Genomic DNA, 15,192 nt, shown 5'->3' with positions numbered 1-15,192 from the left:
GTGAGCAGTTGGCGAGTAGGATTCTTTTACTAAAGGCAGACATCAGGGAATAAATGTGTTTATGTGCTTCTTTCCCCTTGCAAATGTTCTGTTAACAGAATGTGTATGCATCTATTCACTATGTTTCACAACACGTTCAGGCAGCGTGGGCATTTTGAAATGTTTGAACCAGAAGAAACCTAAGTAGATCATCCATATTTCACAGATAAAAATGACTCATTATGAGTTGCTTGAAGTCACAGCCTAGTTAAACAAAGCCAGAACCCAAATCTGGGTCTTCTGATACATATCTGGGGTTTTTCTCACAAGCAAACAAATAAGAAAAGTTGAGAAGAACCAGGGACCTAACAAAATAATCTCTCATGCAGAAGAAAAGGGTGTTCCATTGATTTGAAAGAACGGGAAGAAGGAGGAAGAAAAGGAGGGAGGAAGGAGAAGAGAGAGAGATAGAGAGAGGCAGTCTTTCACATGAAAAGCCAAGGGGCATCCATATAAGGTAACAAAGAAGGAAACTAGAAAGAACAATAGCACTGAGGCAGGTGGCAGTGGTAACAGATACTGTGACACTGGAGGAAGCAGAAACCACCTAACAGGATAGATCTAGAACTAACTGATGGAACAACTGAAAAAGAAAATACAGCACGAGCAAAAAATTCCTAGGATGTGACTTCAGGGTTAGAATGGAAAGGCAGACAGACTCTTTGCTGTGCCCTAAAGGACAAGACTCTACCTGTTTGTCTATTTCTTCCTTCCCCAGGCCCACCTACTTTTAAACATACACATAGTAGGTGCTCCACGAATGTTTAAGGAATGTCAGTATGTGGCATCTTCTACAATGATCTATTCAGAATGCCACAAACCTAGGTGAATTCCTAATACCATCCCGCATCAAGTGGACTGTGTTTATAAAAATAAAAGATACTTGATTTATGACTTCCAAACAGCAAACACAAGAGAATAAATATTGAGGATCATTTATCCCAGCTGTTAAAATATTTATAGAATCTAAAATATGTGAAACTGCAGAGCAGTGTCAGATGGTTGACTTACCTACACAACAGACATATGACTTCATTTCATAGGTATAAATTCAGTGAAAGACTTGAATGCACCCTGTCGCTGCATACCCCCACCTTTTATAAAAGAAAAGTACCATATGAGCCAAACTCCTTGATTGAAACCTTGGTGGTTTCAGGAAAATCTTTTTGAAACTTCATTCTTAGATAAATCTGTCAGATGGTAGTAGAAAAGTATTCTCCCACAGTAAAATGATAGAGTGATGCTTTCGGGGAGTAGGTAGCACCTGTCTTTTACATGGTGATGAAGTCTGCCTGTTTTTACAAATATGTGGAAATTTAATCAGTGTCTTCCTGAACAACCAATGGGTCAAAATGGAAATCAAAAGAAAAATCAAAGACCATCTTGAGACAAATGGAAATGAGACCACCACATACCAAGACTTATGGAATGCAACAAAGGCAGCTCTAAGAGGAAAGTTTATAACCATAAACACATAATTAAGAAAAAAGATGGATCTCAAGTAAGCAAATCTAACTTGATACTTCAATGAAATATAAGAAGAAACAAGCTAAGCCCAAAGTTAAAAGGAAGGAAATAACAAAGATCAGAGCAGAAATAAATGAAATAAAGACTCAAAAGATAATAGAAAAGAATAATGAAACCAGGAGCTGTGTTTTTTTAAAGATAAATAAAATTGACAAACCTTTACCTGGACTAATCAAGAAAAAACCAAAGAGGACTGACTAAAAAAATTAGGAATGAAAAAGAAAACATTACAGCTAGCTGATACCACAGAAATACAAAGGATCAAAAATATAGAAGAAATGGAAAAATTCTTAGAAACATACAACCTACCAAGATTGAATCATAAAGAAATAGAAAATATCACCAAGCCAATTACTGGTACAGAGATTGAATCAGTAATCAAAAATCTCCTAACAAAGAAAAGTCCAGGACCGTATGGCTTCATTGGTGAATTCTACCAAACACTTAAGAATACCAATTCTTCTCAAACTCTTTCACAAAAGTAAAAGAGGTGGGAACTTCAACCTTATTTTACGAGGCAACCATTACCCTGATACCAAAACCAGGCAAGGACACTACAAGAAAATCAGACCAATATCCCTGATGAACAATAGATGCAAAAATCTTCAACAACATATTAGCAAACCAAATCTGACAATACATTAAAACTGTCATACACCATAATCAAGTGGGATTTATTCCAGGGATACAAAGATGTTTCAACATACACAGATCATTAATATGATACACCGAATTAACAAAATGAGGCAGAAAAGAGCTTTTGACAAAATTTAACATCCATTCATGGTGATAAGAAGTCTCAACAGGGGCACCTGGGTGGTTTAGTCAGTTATGCATCTGACTTCAGCTCAGGTCAGGATCTCATGGATTGTGGGTTTAAGCCCCATGTCGGGCTCTGTGCGGACAGCTCCAAGCCTGGAGCCTGCTTGAGATTCTGTCTCCCTCTCTCTCTGCCCCTCCCCTGCTCATGCTCTGTCTCTCTGTGTCTCCCCAAAATAAATACACATTAAAAAAGAATTTAAAAAGGTCTCAAGTGGGTAGAGAGGGAATGTACCTCAGCAGAATAAAGTCCACATTGGACAAACTCACAGCTAATATACTGAAAGGTGAAAAGCTGAGAGATTTTCCTGTATGATTAGGAATAAGACAAGGATGCCTCCTCTAACCACTTTTTTAAACAATATATTGGAAATTCTTGCCAGAGCAATTAGGCAAACAAAGGAAATAAAAGGCATTCAAATTGGAAAGGAAGTAAAATCGTTTCTGTTTGCAGATGACATGAAATTTTATGTAGAAAACCCTAAAGACTACATCAAAAAATTGTTAGAACTAACAAATTCAGTAAAGCTGCAGAATACAAAACAGTATCGAAAAGTCAGCTCTATTTCTATAAACTAACAACGATCTATCAGAAAGAAATGAATATGACAGTCCTTTAGCATCAAAAAGAATAAAATACTTAGGAATAAATTTAAGGAGGTGCAAGATCTGTATACTGTGAACTATAATACATTGAGGAAGGAAATTGTAGAGGGCACAAATAAATGGAAGAATTAGTATTGTTAAAATGCCCAAAGCCATTTATAGGTACAGTACAGTCCCTAACAAAATTCTCATAACATGTTTCACAGAAATAGAGCAAACAATCCTCAAATTTGTGTAGAACCACAAAAGACCTCAAAAAACCAAAGCAATCTTAAGAAAGAACAAAGCTGGAGATTACCATACATCCTGATTTCAAACTATATTACAAGGTATAGTACTCAAAAGAGTGTGGTATTGGCATAAAAACAGACACATATATCAATGGAACAACATAGAAAGCCCAGAAATGAACCCAAGCATAGATGGTCAGTTGACTTTTGACAAGGGTCCCAAGAATTCACAATAGGGAAAGGAGTGTCTCTTTAATAAACCGTGCTGGGAAAATTGGGAAGCCACATACAAAAGAATGAAGCTAGACTCCAATCTCACACCGTACACAAAAATCAACTCAAAATGCATTAAAGACTTGAACACAAGACCTGAAACTGTAAAACTCCTAGATGAAAACATAAGGGATAACTCCTTGGTATCATCCTTGGCCATAAGTTTTTGGATTTGACACTGAAAGCAAAGACAGCAAAAACAAGAAATAAACAAGTGGGAGTACGTCAAACAAAAAGCTTCTGCTCAGCAAAGGAAACCATCAACAAAATGAAAAGACAACCTATGGAATGGAAGGAAATATTTGCCAATCATATATTTGATAAAATATATATAGGACTCCTACAACTCAAGGGTAAAAAAAAAATCTGATTAAAACATGGGCAGAGGATCTGAGTAAACATTTTTCCAAAGAAGATGCACAAGTAGCCAACAGATACATGAAGAGGAGAATGCAAATCCAAACCACAATGAGCTATCACCTCACACCTGTTAGAATGGCTATCATCAAAAAAGAGATAATAAGTGTTGGCAAAGATGTGGAAAAAAGGGAATTCTTGCATTACTGGTGGGAATAGAAATCAGTGTAACTACTACAGAAAACAGTATGGAGGCTTCCCCCAAAATTAAAAATTGAACTGCCGTATGATCTAGCTATCCAACTTGTGGGTATATATCCAAAGGAAATTAAAACAAGATCTCTAAGAGATGTCTGCACCCCCATTTCATTGCAGCATTACTGACAATAGTCAAGATATGGAAACAATCTAAGTGTCTGTCAAAAGATGAATGCATATAGAGTATTACACACACACACACACACACACACACACACACACCACCCCATGGAATATTATTTAGCCATGAGAAAGAAAGAAAACCTGTTAATTATGACAACATAGATGGAAACGTAAGGGTATTATGCTAAGTGAAAATTGGAGACTAGAATGGTGGTTACCAGTGTCTGGGAGTTGGGGGAAATGGGGAGATGTTGGTCAAAGAGTACAGTTCCAGTTTGAAGATGAGTAAGTTCTAGGGACCTAATATACAATATGTTGATTAGTCAATAAAACTGTGCCATATTCTTGACAGTTCCTAAGAGAATAGATCTTAAATGTTCTCACCACAAAAAAGCAATGGTAGTTATGTGATGAGGTGTTAGCTGATTCCATGATGATACTCATTTTGTAATATGTAAGTATATCAAGTCAATACATCATACACCTTGAACTTATACCATGTTATATGTCCATTATATCTCGGTAATGCTGGGAGAAGAAAAAGAAGATAATTTCCCCAGGAAAGTCACTTAGAAGCCAGCTTCAGGAATGAATTCCGTTTTTAATTTTGTGAAGATTTTGTTTTTAAGCAATCTCTACACCCAAAGTGGGGCTCAAGCTTAAGAGTCACGTGCTCTATCAACTGAGCCAGCCAACCACCCCCAGGAATAAATTCCTAAGGAAGATAGAGATAGCACATGACCAGGAGGACATGTAAAAACAAATGAGAAAGAGACAAAGAAACAAAAGTCAACCTAACATGAAGGATGTTTGTAGTGAAGTCCCTGAGCTTTTCCTCTAACTCTGATCTCTACCTCCACAAATCTTTGCCCACATCACAAAAGCTGACAGTGGTGTGATGGTATTTCTGTGCCCAAGAAGAAGTTAAATTATGTTTATTATTATGTCTCAGAATAATGACACAATAGCTGGCAGGCGTTGTGTAATATGGGCTAAGCATAGATCTACCATATTTCCCCCCAAAAGTATCCTCTTAAGTAGTTTAAGATCTAATCAAATAAATGCGAATGCAACAATACATGGTCATTTTCACCTATCAAAAATATCAGAAAAAAATTTTAATGAGAATATGCAGTGCTGGTGAGGATACAGCAAGATAGGAATGTGTATGCAGGGCTGATTAGAAAGCACATTGCGGCAAGCTTAGAAAAAAATCAATCTAGAAATACACATATGGAGCCTGTAAAATAATCACACTAGTTGATCAGCTAATCTGTCCTAAAGATAAAATCCAAAATCCAGAAAAGCTCGGTGCACAAGGATATACATCAGAACACTATTTAAAATAGATAAAAGGGGGCACCTGGGTGACTCAGATGGTGGTGCTTGCGATTCTTGATCATGAGTTCAAGCCCCACGTTGGTTATAGAGACTACTTTAAAAATGAAAATAAATAAAATAAGTAATCCAAAATGTCCCAAATAAGAGAACTGAATAGAAAACTACAGGATACAATGTCACGTAGCCATTCAAATAATGGTCATGAAAATCCATTAATTACATGTTCTCCATTCCATTTTGTCAAAGGAAATAAAGTTAAAATCAAATAAATAGTGTGTTTTTTGTTATTAAAAATATCATGCATAGGAAAAGATTCTACTAAATGGTAAGATAGTATTTAGAGCAGATGAATCTGTGTGTGAATTTTGAGGTCATTAGACTCCATTAAGGTGTTTCCATATTTAAAATTTATAATTTTTTTAATGTTTATTTCTTTTTGAGAGACATAGAGCACAAGTGGAGGAGGAGCAGAGATAGAGGGAGACAGAATCTGAAACGGGCTCTAGGCTCCGAGCTGTCAGCACAGAGCCCGACATGCAGCTTCAACTCACGAGCCATGAGATCATGACCTGAGCTGGAGTTGGGCGCTTAACCAACAGGCCACCCAGGCGCTTCTCCATATTTTAACTTTTATATGAGCACATTTGTAATCAGAAGCTAAGGATTACCCATGCACACATGATTTATTATTTTCACCCCAATCCTCCTCTACCTAGCAAATAGCTTTTCAACACAACTTTTAACAAAAGGAACCCAGAAAACTCATTATATTCATTTGTTGGAGCTGCCATAAAATATCACAGAGTGGGGACCTTCAACAATAGAAATTTATTTCCTCACAGTTCTGGAGGCTAGAAGTCTAAGATGAAAGCAGGGACAGGTTTGGTCTCTCCTGAGGCCTGTCTCCTGGACTTGCAGATGGCTGTCTTCTCCCTGTGACCTCACATGGCCTTGACTGTGTGCAGTCTCCTCCCGGGGGTCTTTTCCTCTTCATATAAGAACACCAGTCCTATGGGATTTGGGCCTTGCCCTTATGACCTCCTTTAACTTTAATTACCTCCTTAATATCCCTATCTCCAAATGCAGTCACATTGGATATTAGGGCTTTAGCATATAAATTTGGGGATTGGGGGACACAGTTTACTCCTTAACACACGGTCATCTATTTAACATGGCTGCTCTCCCTAGATACAGAGGTGAATAATATAGAGGTGAGTAAAAGTGTTTGTCCTCTTGGAGGTCCCATTCTAATGAGACAGGGAGAATAATAAACAAGAAAAAATTCTAGAAATACTTTGAAAGAATTTAAAACATGGCGGCAAGGATAGAGCGTGACCAGCTGAGGAAGGGAGGGTTGCTAAATTAGTCTGGGCAATGGGGGAAGGACTCTCGGAGGAGGTGAGACCTGAATGATTAGAGTCCAGCCTCTCTTGCGTGGCAATCTATGATGAGGTCTATGCTAAGATTCCTACCTACCTTAGAAGCCACAGGGAAGCTTGTAGCCTCTAAGTCTATGGCAGCCCCTCTTCCATGCTACTCTGTGAGACTGAGAACTCCACTTAGGCATGGAGAATCTCTCCTGTGGTGACACTTTAGCCCTGTGTATTTAAGCATGCTGTCTAGGCCAAAGCTATGCGGAGGGGGGCACCTTCCATGGGCTTTCTTGCCACTGTGACCTTTTCATAGCTCACACTAAAAACTCAATGAAAAACAAGCAAGAACTTGACTCAGGCATGAGGCTTCCTAACATCCAAGTCTTCTGATTTCCCTCACCTCCTTGATTTATATTTAAATAATTATTCATCTGTCCTTCTCAAAAAGGAACTTGGGCCATTTGAACAGAGTGGAGATTATATCTGCTAAACCGTTTATTGCAGTTAAGAACTACTCATCTTCTGCTTTGAATGTATTTGTAACACACAGGGCATAGCAGAGGACTTTCTGAAGAGTTACGTGAGCTTCATTTCTCCACTTAGACTTAAAAACAACTAAGTATTTGGGGGTCGTAACTGCTATAAAAATATATATTCTATTGTTTTAGACGTGATCATTTTGCTAAAATGCTTCATAAATCCTGAGTAATAGCATGCTTTTTCCACTGACTTGCCTGGAGTCCATAATACTAACATGTATCTTCAAGGGGAGCCCATTGTTTTCCAAGTTACTCATCTCTGCTGTGTGTGACCTGCCAGGAAAGAATTCCCTGGATTTTGACACAGGCAAATAGAAATGACAAATGCATTGATTTAGATATTAACCTTATGTGCTTTCTATACAAAACACACAAAACCTCTTTTGAACTTTGCAGTTGCCATTTAAGCTATAATATGCTGTCAGCCTAATGTGTCTACTGGTAAAGTAATTCTGGGTCTGTGTATTGCTCCCAAGGTTACCTTCAAATGAAAAAGCTGTGAAACTTTTAGACATTGTTTCCATTTTTATGTACTGGATTAACTAAATGACTTTCAGGTGATCTACCTTTTAGACCAATGGGCACTGCCCAGTTGTTACGTATTAGATTTTGTCTTACTTAAAAGTATACATTTATTTTTCTGGGTGATACCCTTGAAATGAGATTTCAATTTCATAAGGCTCCAAAATACTGATTAAAGGTTTTGACTTATCAGATGACCCACCTGCCATTGATGGAATTAAATTCCTCCATGAAGTTGCCGGAAATAAATTCTCTTTCTCTGAACTCCTTATGGTACTACATTGTACATATCACTTATCTATTATATGCTACCTTGAATTTTGAATATTTACTAACTCTATCACTCAAGTTATATTTTAAATCCACTGAGGACAGGGAGTTTGTGGTAAACAGCTCTTTATCACCCATCACTGTGCCTTCTTATAAGATGTTTAATGAAAATATTTCATGAATTAAAGAATATATTAAAATAATAATGAAAATGTCCTGTCACTTTAATTTGTGAATGGTGCAGAGTATTCTGCCTGAGTCGGGAGTTATTTGATACACTTCCCAGTGATAGTTGCTTTATCACCTGAGAACTGGTGAGTGCCAAGCAGGTGAGCGTCTCTATGTGTCGTTGTGCACAGGTCATGCCTGTCCTCTTACAGACTGTGGCACTGGGGTAGGGGCACAGTGTGAGGGCAAAGTCATAGAAATGGAGCGACAGCATAATTCTTCATGTCCCTTTTGCAGACTAGATCAGCAACCATGTTGTGCTGGCACCGTGATCTTACAGTAATTGTTATTCATTGTTTTTATTTTATGCATCTTATAGTATACTCAACAGCAACTGGTTTTTAATGTACCAGATATTTTTACTTTGTTAGATAGAGGTTGTTACCTCCATTTAGTAAATGAGACAGTGGGAGCTCATAGAGTAAAAAACAAACAAACAAACAAAATCCAAAGGATTATATGGCTAGTTAAGAGACAGAGCCCAGATATGAACCCAGGTGTTCTTGGTTCTCAATCCTTTGATTCCTGTGAGTCACAGATGTCCACCCTACTAACAATGTAAATGGCATCATGACTGAGAAGTTAAGTAAATGTTCTTGAGAGATCCATTCCTGAAGCTAGATAAAAGCCTTCAATAGAGGCAGTATAACTCTAAGATATACCTAATTAATATTCTATAAATTCTGTAGCATACCTTTTTTTTAACGTTTATTTATAATTGAGAGACAGAGAGAGACAGAGCATGAGCAGGGGAGGGGCAGAGACAGGGAGACACAGAATCTGAAGCAGGTTCCAGGCTCTGAGCTGTCAGCACAGAGCCCGACGCGGGGCTTGAACTCACAAACCGAGAGATCATGACCTGAGCCGAAGTCAGAAGCTTAACCGACGGAGCCACCCAGGCGCCCCTAGAGGATACCTTTATTACTGCTCATTAACAACATATTTTCTTGCATTTTGAAAGCTTAAGGTGTCTATAATTCTGGTATAGAGACTAGAAACTATTATTATTACCCTGAATCAGCACTGCCTTTAATGAACTTTGGGGAAAGAAAAATAAAATGATACCCTCACTTTAAGGACAATGTCATAGGAAGCAATTTATTATGTTATGTATAAAATAGAGTTTTGGGTAATTACTGTCAAGCTACATATCATTCATAAATTTTTAGTGAATTTTTTCTATGAATCCTGTCCTGTTATAGAATGAATACCTAAATGAGGATGTTAATGCCAGAGTTATTGAATATGAAGATAACCGGCCCCTCCTAGATATGTTTCTGCAGAAGCCGATGGGTCTACTGTCCCTACTTGATGAAGAAAGTAGATTTCCCAAGGCCACCGACCAGACTCTTATAGGTGAGTTTTAAGTCCAGCATGTCTGCATAGTTTTGTGCTGTAGTCCTATAACGTTCTCAGTGACTTAAAAAGAATGTTGTTTCATTATCTGGGAGAAAATAGCTATTACAAAGCCTGCATGTGTAACTTTAAAGAAGAGGCTTTGGATCTAATACCTGGACCAGTGAATGTTTATAGTAGGGTGAAATATTTAATGATGAATTAAACAAGTTTGGATATTGGACTTCTCCATACATTATGGTAGAGCCCCAATTACAGGATATTGTATTAGAAATAATCTTAGAAATTATCCACCCCCCCCAAAAAAAAATTATCCAGCCCCTAATTAGAAATTAGAGGGCAGGGCAAAGGGCCAGCTGTAGAATTTGAAAAGAGACAGCTAATGGGAAGGAAATAAATTTGTCTGCGATGTTCTGGTCACTTGTCTAATACAGTGAAATAGACTCAAACACCTTAATAATCTCTAATTACAGTACGTTAATAGATATTCATAATAATCCTGGGTCATCAAAGAAAGCATAAACATATTCATTTTTTCTGTTTGAGAAGGCACAGATAGGTATCCTATATTTAAAAGATGATCAACTAAAATGGTTAAAAGAAAATGTCTTACTCCTGAGATTAAAAAAAAAAAAAACCTTAGCTTGTTCAGGTGAAAAATAATTTTTTTAATGTGGAAATACCATATTCCCTGTTGGTAGGAGATATTGATTATGTATAATAAATATTTGCAGAAAATTTGGATTCACATTTCTCTCATTTACTTTGGGTGATAGACTCTGTTCTTATGATTAAGTCTGTGATGTCACTTCCTGCTGACTCACTGATTGGTTAATTCTCTCCTCTAATTGGACCATGCTAGTGAAAAACAAAATAACCCCAGAGTTGTGGGAAAAATTGTTTCATAGCAATTACTTGATTTTGAGGTTAAAATGTCCTTTCTAGGACATGAGCAAAAAGTTCTCTGAAGGTGGCAAAATTGTTAAAGGGATGTAACTGCCTTTATGATCCTACATTTTTCCTATGTAATGAATAATAACTTACAGCTCCCCTGATAGAAAGGGGAGCCAGAATGCCAGATTCCTAAGCTCATCACTTCACATCAAACTGGGTTTCACAAACCTCTTTGATCAGTTAATCTCAGGTAGTTTCCTTCCTCTCTACCCATGGTTCACAAAATGTGGTCCCCAGACCAAGAACATCAGTATCATCTGGGAACTTGGTATAAATGTGACTTTTTGGATTCCCTCCACTCTCAGACCTACTAAGTCAGAAGCTTTGTGTTTTAATAGGCCCTCCAGGGAATTCCAGTGCTTACTAAGGTTTAAGAACTGCTCTAAATCTTAATGGAATGGTTAAATTCGTGACCTTGAGTTTTGCTCCACCATTTATATCCCAAATCTGGGTTTATCAACTATGTAAAATTGTTTTTTCCACTGCACACTGTCCATTTTATGGTGAAAGAGATGATTCTGTCAATAAGTATTTTTGAGGATCTCCTACATGGCTTGATATTGGGGTTCAACTTTTTTTCTACAGAAAAATTTGAAGGTAACCTGAAATCACAGTACTTCTGGAGGCCCAAAAGAATGGAACTTAGTTTTGGAATTCACCATTATGCGGGAAAGGTAAGAACTTTGAAGAATTAGGACTGAGTTTCTCTTAGCCTTTCATCAAATAATAGTGGTGAACATGAAAATTATGGCCAAAAATATTTACAGATGGTTATAATAAGATAGCCATTTGTTTCTGCCCCAATCTGGCCCTGACTCTATTCTCCAACCTCCTACAATCTGTGTGATCCACTGCCAGCTACTCCCACTCCAGGGCATCTACCCCTAGCATATATCCTGCAAAGGTTAAAAAAAAAAAATCCTTCTCCTAGTTTGACAAACACATTGTTGTAGTTTTTCTAGAGGAATTTGTATTAAGAAACTAAGGGAAAACAAGAAAGAAAAGAAAGAGACAAGCTTCAAAGCACCATGTTTCTAATCCTAAAATCTGGCTTTGGGTGACATTGGCTGCCAACGGGAACCTACTTTTTGCTTCTTTTAATGATAGCTGACAGCCTTTTCTATAAACTGCCTTTTTCAAACTTGAGGTGGGTCTCTGTCCACTGCAGCCTTTGTCTCTCCTCCCTCCCAACAGGAGAAAGTGCAAATTTCCAACATAATAAACAAGAGGAATCAGACCTCTTTTATCATTCCAACCCAAATAAAATCAGCAAGACGCAAATTTTTCTCTGACAAAATATAGTGTAAACCTGGAGAAGGTTGCTTTTCCAACCAAGTTGTAACGGACTACCATTATAAATCTTTGTATACCTGTTGCTCAGCACAGAGGAAATTCTCAGTAAATACCAATTGATGATTCTGCTGCTACTGCTGCTGCTGATGATAGTGACGATGACAATGAGGATGATGTTGGTTGTGATACTGATGATAACATGCTTTATCAACAGGTCCTCTATAATGCAAGTGGGTTCTTAGCTAAAAATAGAGACACTCTTCCAACAGATATTGTGCTGCTTTTGAGATCATCCGAAAACAGCGTAATTCGGCAACTGGTCAGTCACCCTCTGACAAAAACAGGTAAGCTAAGGCAGTTTCCTTTAAAAAAATTTTTTTTTAATGTTTATTATTTTTGAGAGACAGAGACAGAGACAGAGAAACAGAGACCAAGCAGGGAAGGGGCAGAGAGAGAGAGAGGCACAGAATCAGAGGCAGGCTCCAGGCTCTGAGCTGTCAGCACAGAGCCCGATGCGGGGCTCGAACTCACAGACCGCGAGATCATGACCTGAGCTGTAGACGGCTGCTTAACCGACTGAGCCACCCAGGTGCCCCAAGGCAGTTTCCTTTAACTGAGAAGCTTCCTCAGGCCCAATCAAGTAGTTTCTGACTGTGATTTTCATGAGTATAATCCTCCATTGTTTATGTTGGTTTGTTTTCAGCTCACTAAATACACATTTATTAATATCTCCTGTCCAGATTGTCTGAAGAAAATGTAAAAAGGAATGTAAACAAACTAGGTTTGCATTAAAGCAAAGTATTTGAAGCACTAGCCAGAAAATATGATGGTACTTTAGCTACTCACTAGAAGAATATGCTGACTTCTGAAGAGTTCAAAATCACCTCTGTTTCAGGACTGGGTGGCTTTTGGGTGGTACTTTAAGACTCTACAGGTTTAGTGAGATTTGCCTTATTGATTAAAAACTTACATCCATAGACATGCTTGCATTTGCTTTTAAGTAGGTAAAAATGTGGTTTGGGTTGGTTTTTATTTATCAGATTTTGTTTTATTATTTTGCATTTCTTTTTATGGCTTTATTGAGGTATAACTGACATACAATAAATAGCATATGTTTAGACAGTAAAACAAGATGAGGTTTTGACATATATAAACACCTGTAAAACCAAAAGCATATTCATCATCCCCGATCATTTTTCCTTGTGACTCTGTAATCCTTCCTACCACTCCTCCTGACCCCTGTCCAGTTGTTCTAGCACCATTTGTTGAAAGGATTCTTCTTCCCCCCATTAAATTGCTTGGACAGCCTGTTGAAAATCAATTGACTATATATGTATAGATCTATTTCTGGACTTTCTATTGTGTCGCACTGATAATACACTTCTTGATTACTGTAGCTTTATAAAAAATAATTGAAATCAGGTGGTATAAGCTACCCAGTTTGTTCTTTTTCACAGTTGTCGAGGCAATTATAATTCCTTTGCTTTTCCATATAAATTTTAGAATAAGCTTGTCAATTTCTACCCAAAATCCTGGTGAGACTTTGATTGGGATGTACCTGGAGCTATAAATTAATTTTAGTCTAATTCGTATCTTCACAATATTGAGGATTGGGGTTAGGAATTCAACATATTAATTTTGGAGGGACACAATTCAGCCCATAACAACAGCCATATTGGATCATCCTACAGAAATCTTTGGGTTACAGTGATCTTTAGAAAGTCTTCCAATCAGGGAGCACAATATAGCTCTCCATTTATTTAAGTCTTCTTTAATTTCTCTCTGTAATACTTTGTAGATTTCAGTGTGTGTGAGTCTTGCACATCTTTTGTCAGATTATCTGCTAGTATATCAGATTTCATGCTATTATAAACGGTAACTTATTTCAAATTCTGTTTGTTGCTAGTATAGAGAAATCCAGTTGATTTTTCTGCATTGATCTTTTGCCCTCCAATGTTGTTAGATTCATTTATTAGAGTAGCTTTTTTTGGTAAATTTTATATAGAATGATCTATATAGATCATCTATGTAGATGATCATGTCATCTGTGAAAAAAGTTTGCCCTTTCTTCTGCATGTCTTCATCTTGCCTGGCTGCCCTGGGTAGATTCACCAATGCAATATTGAACATAAGTGGTAAGAGTAAACATTCCAGCCTTATTCTTGATCTCAGAGGGAGATCTCAGTTTTTCCCCAGTAACTATGATGTTAGCTGTAGGTCTTTCATAGATGTCCTTTATCAGTAGGAGGAAGTTCTTTCCATTCCTAGTTTTCTGAATATTTATCAAGTATGCATCTTTGACTTTTGTCAGATGCTTTTTCTGTATCTATTGAGATGATCATTCGTTTATTTTTTAATTTATAAATATGGTGAGTTACATTGATTGATTTTTGAATGTTATGCCAACTTTTTATTCCTGGGAAAAACCTGACATGGTCATGATACATTGGACGTTTATGTATGGCTAGATTCAATTTGCTAACATTTTGTTAAGAATTTTTGCATCTATGTCCATGAGGGATATTGGGCTATTGTTTTCTTGTAATTTTTTTCTAATTTTGGGATCAGAGTAATACTGGCCTCATAGAATGGGTTAGAAGTATTGCTTCCTCTTCAGTTTTCAGGAAGAGTATTATTTATTTCTAAATTCCTTTGTGAAACTCATCAGTGAAGCCATCTGGGCCTGAAGAGTTTCTGTGAGAAGGTTTTTAACTACAAATTCAATCAGTTTGTTAACAGATATAAGGATATTTAAGTTATCTAATTTTTTAAATGAGCTTTATAGTAGGTTGTGTCTTTTAAGAAATTTATTTCATCTAGGTAGTCATATTTATTGACATAAAGTTGATTATAATGTTCCCTTATTATTCTTTAATATCTATAGATGTTGAAGTTTTATCAGCACTCTCATTCCCGATATGGATCTTTTGTGTTGTCTTTCACTTTATTCTTGATAGATTTTCTAGATATTTATCAATTGTATTGATCTTCTCAAAGAGCTAGCAAATAGTATATAGTTTCATTGATTTTCTCCCTTGGCTTTGCTTTCTATTTTGTTGATGTCTCTTTCTTTTTCTTTCTTTC

The 15,192-nt window shown here is 37.1% G+C and overlaps 1 protein-coding gene across 5 annotated transcripts in view; it reads left to right on the top strand.

Moving 5' to 3' along the window:
- Positions 1 to 15,192, top strand: part of MYO3A (myosin IIIA) — a 243,195-nt gene that overhangs the window by 165,403 nt on the left and 62,600 nt on the right. For 3 of the 5 annotated variants that reach the window (XM_053894938.1, XM_053894937.1, XM_053894939.1), the window contains exons 20-22: positions 9,708 to 9,861; positions 11,401 to 11,489; positions 12,323 to 12,452. In XM_053894938.1, coding sequence (XP_053750913.1) covers positions 9,708 to 9,861; positions 11,401 to 11,489; positions 12,323 to 12,452 — 373 coding nt within the window. Of the gene's footprint in view, positions 1 to 8,200; positions 8,291 to 9,707; positions 9,862 to 11,400; positions 11,490 to 12,322; positions 12,453 to 15,192 lie in introns of all 5 variants that reach the window. The other 2 variants (XM_053894943.1, XM_053894940.1) reach the window with 2 other exon arrangements.

Source organism: Panthera pardus, unplaced genomic scaffold (assembly GCF_024362965.1).
Source record: "Panthera pardus isolate Hobbes unplaced genomic scaffold, ASM2436296v1 HiC_scaffold_6, whole genome shotgun sequence".
In the NCBI taxonomy this organism is placed as follows: Eukaryota; Metazoa; Chordata; class Mammalia; order Carnivora; family Felidae; genus Panthera; species Panthera pardus.
This window is presented reverse-complemented; position numbering and strand designations above follow the sequence as displayed.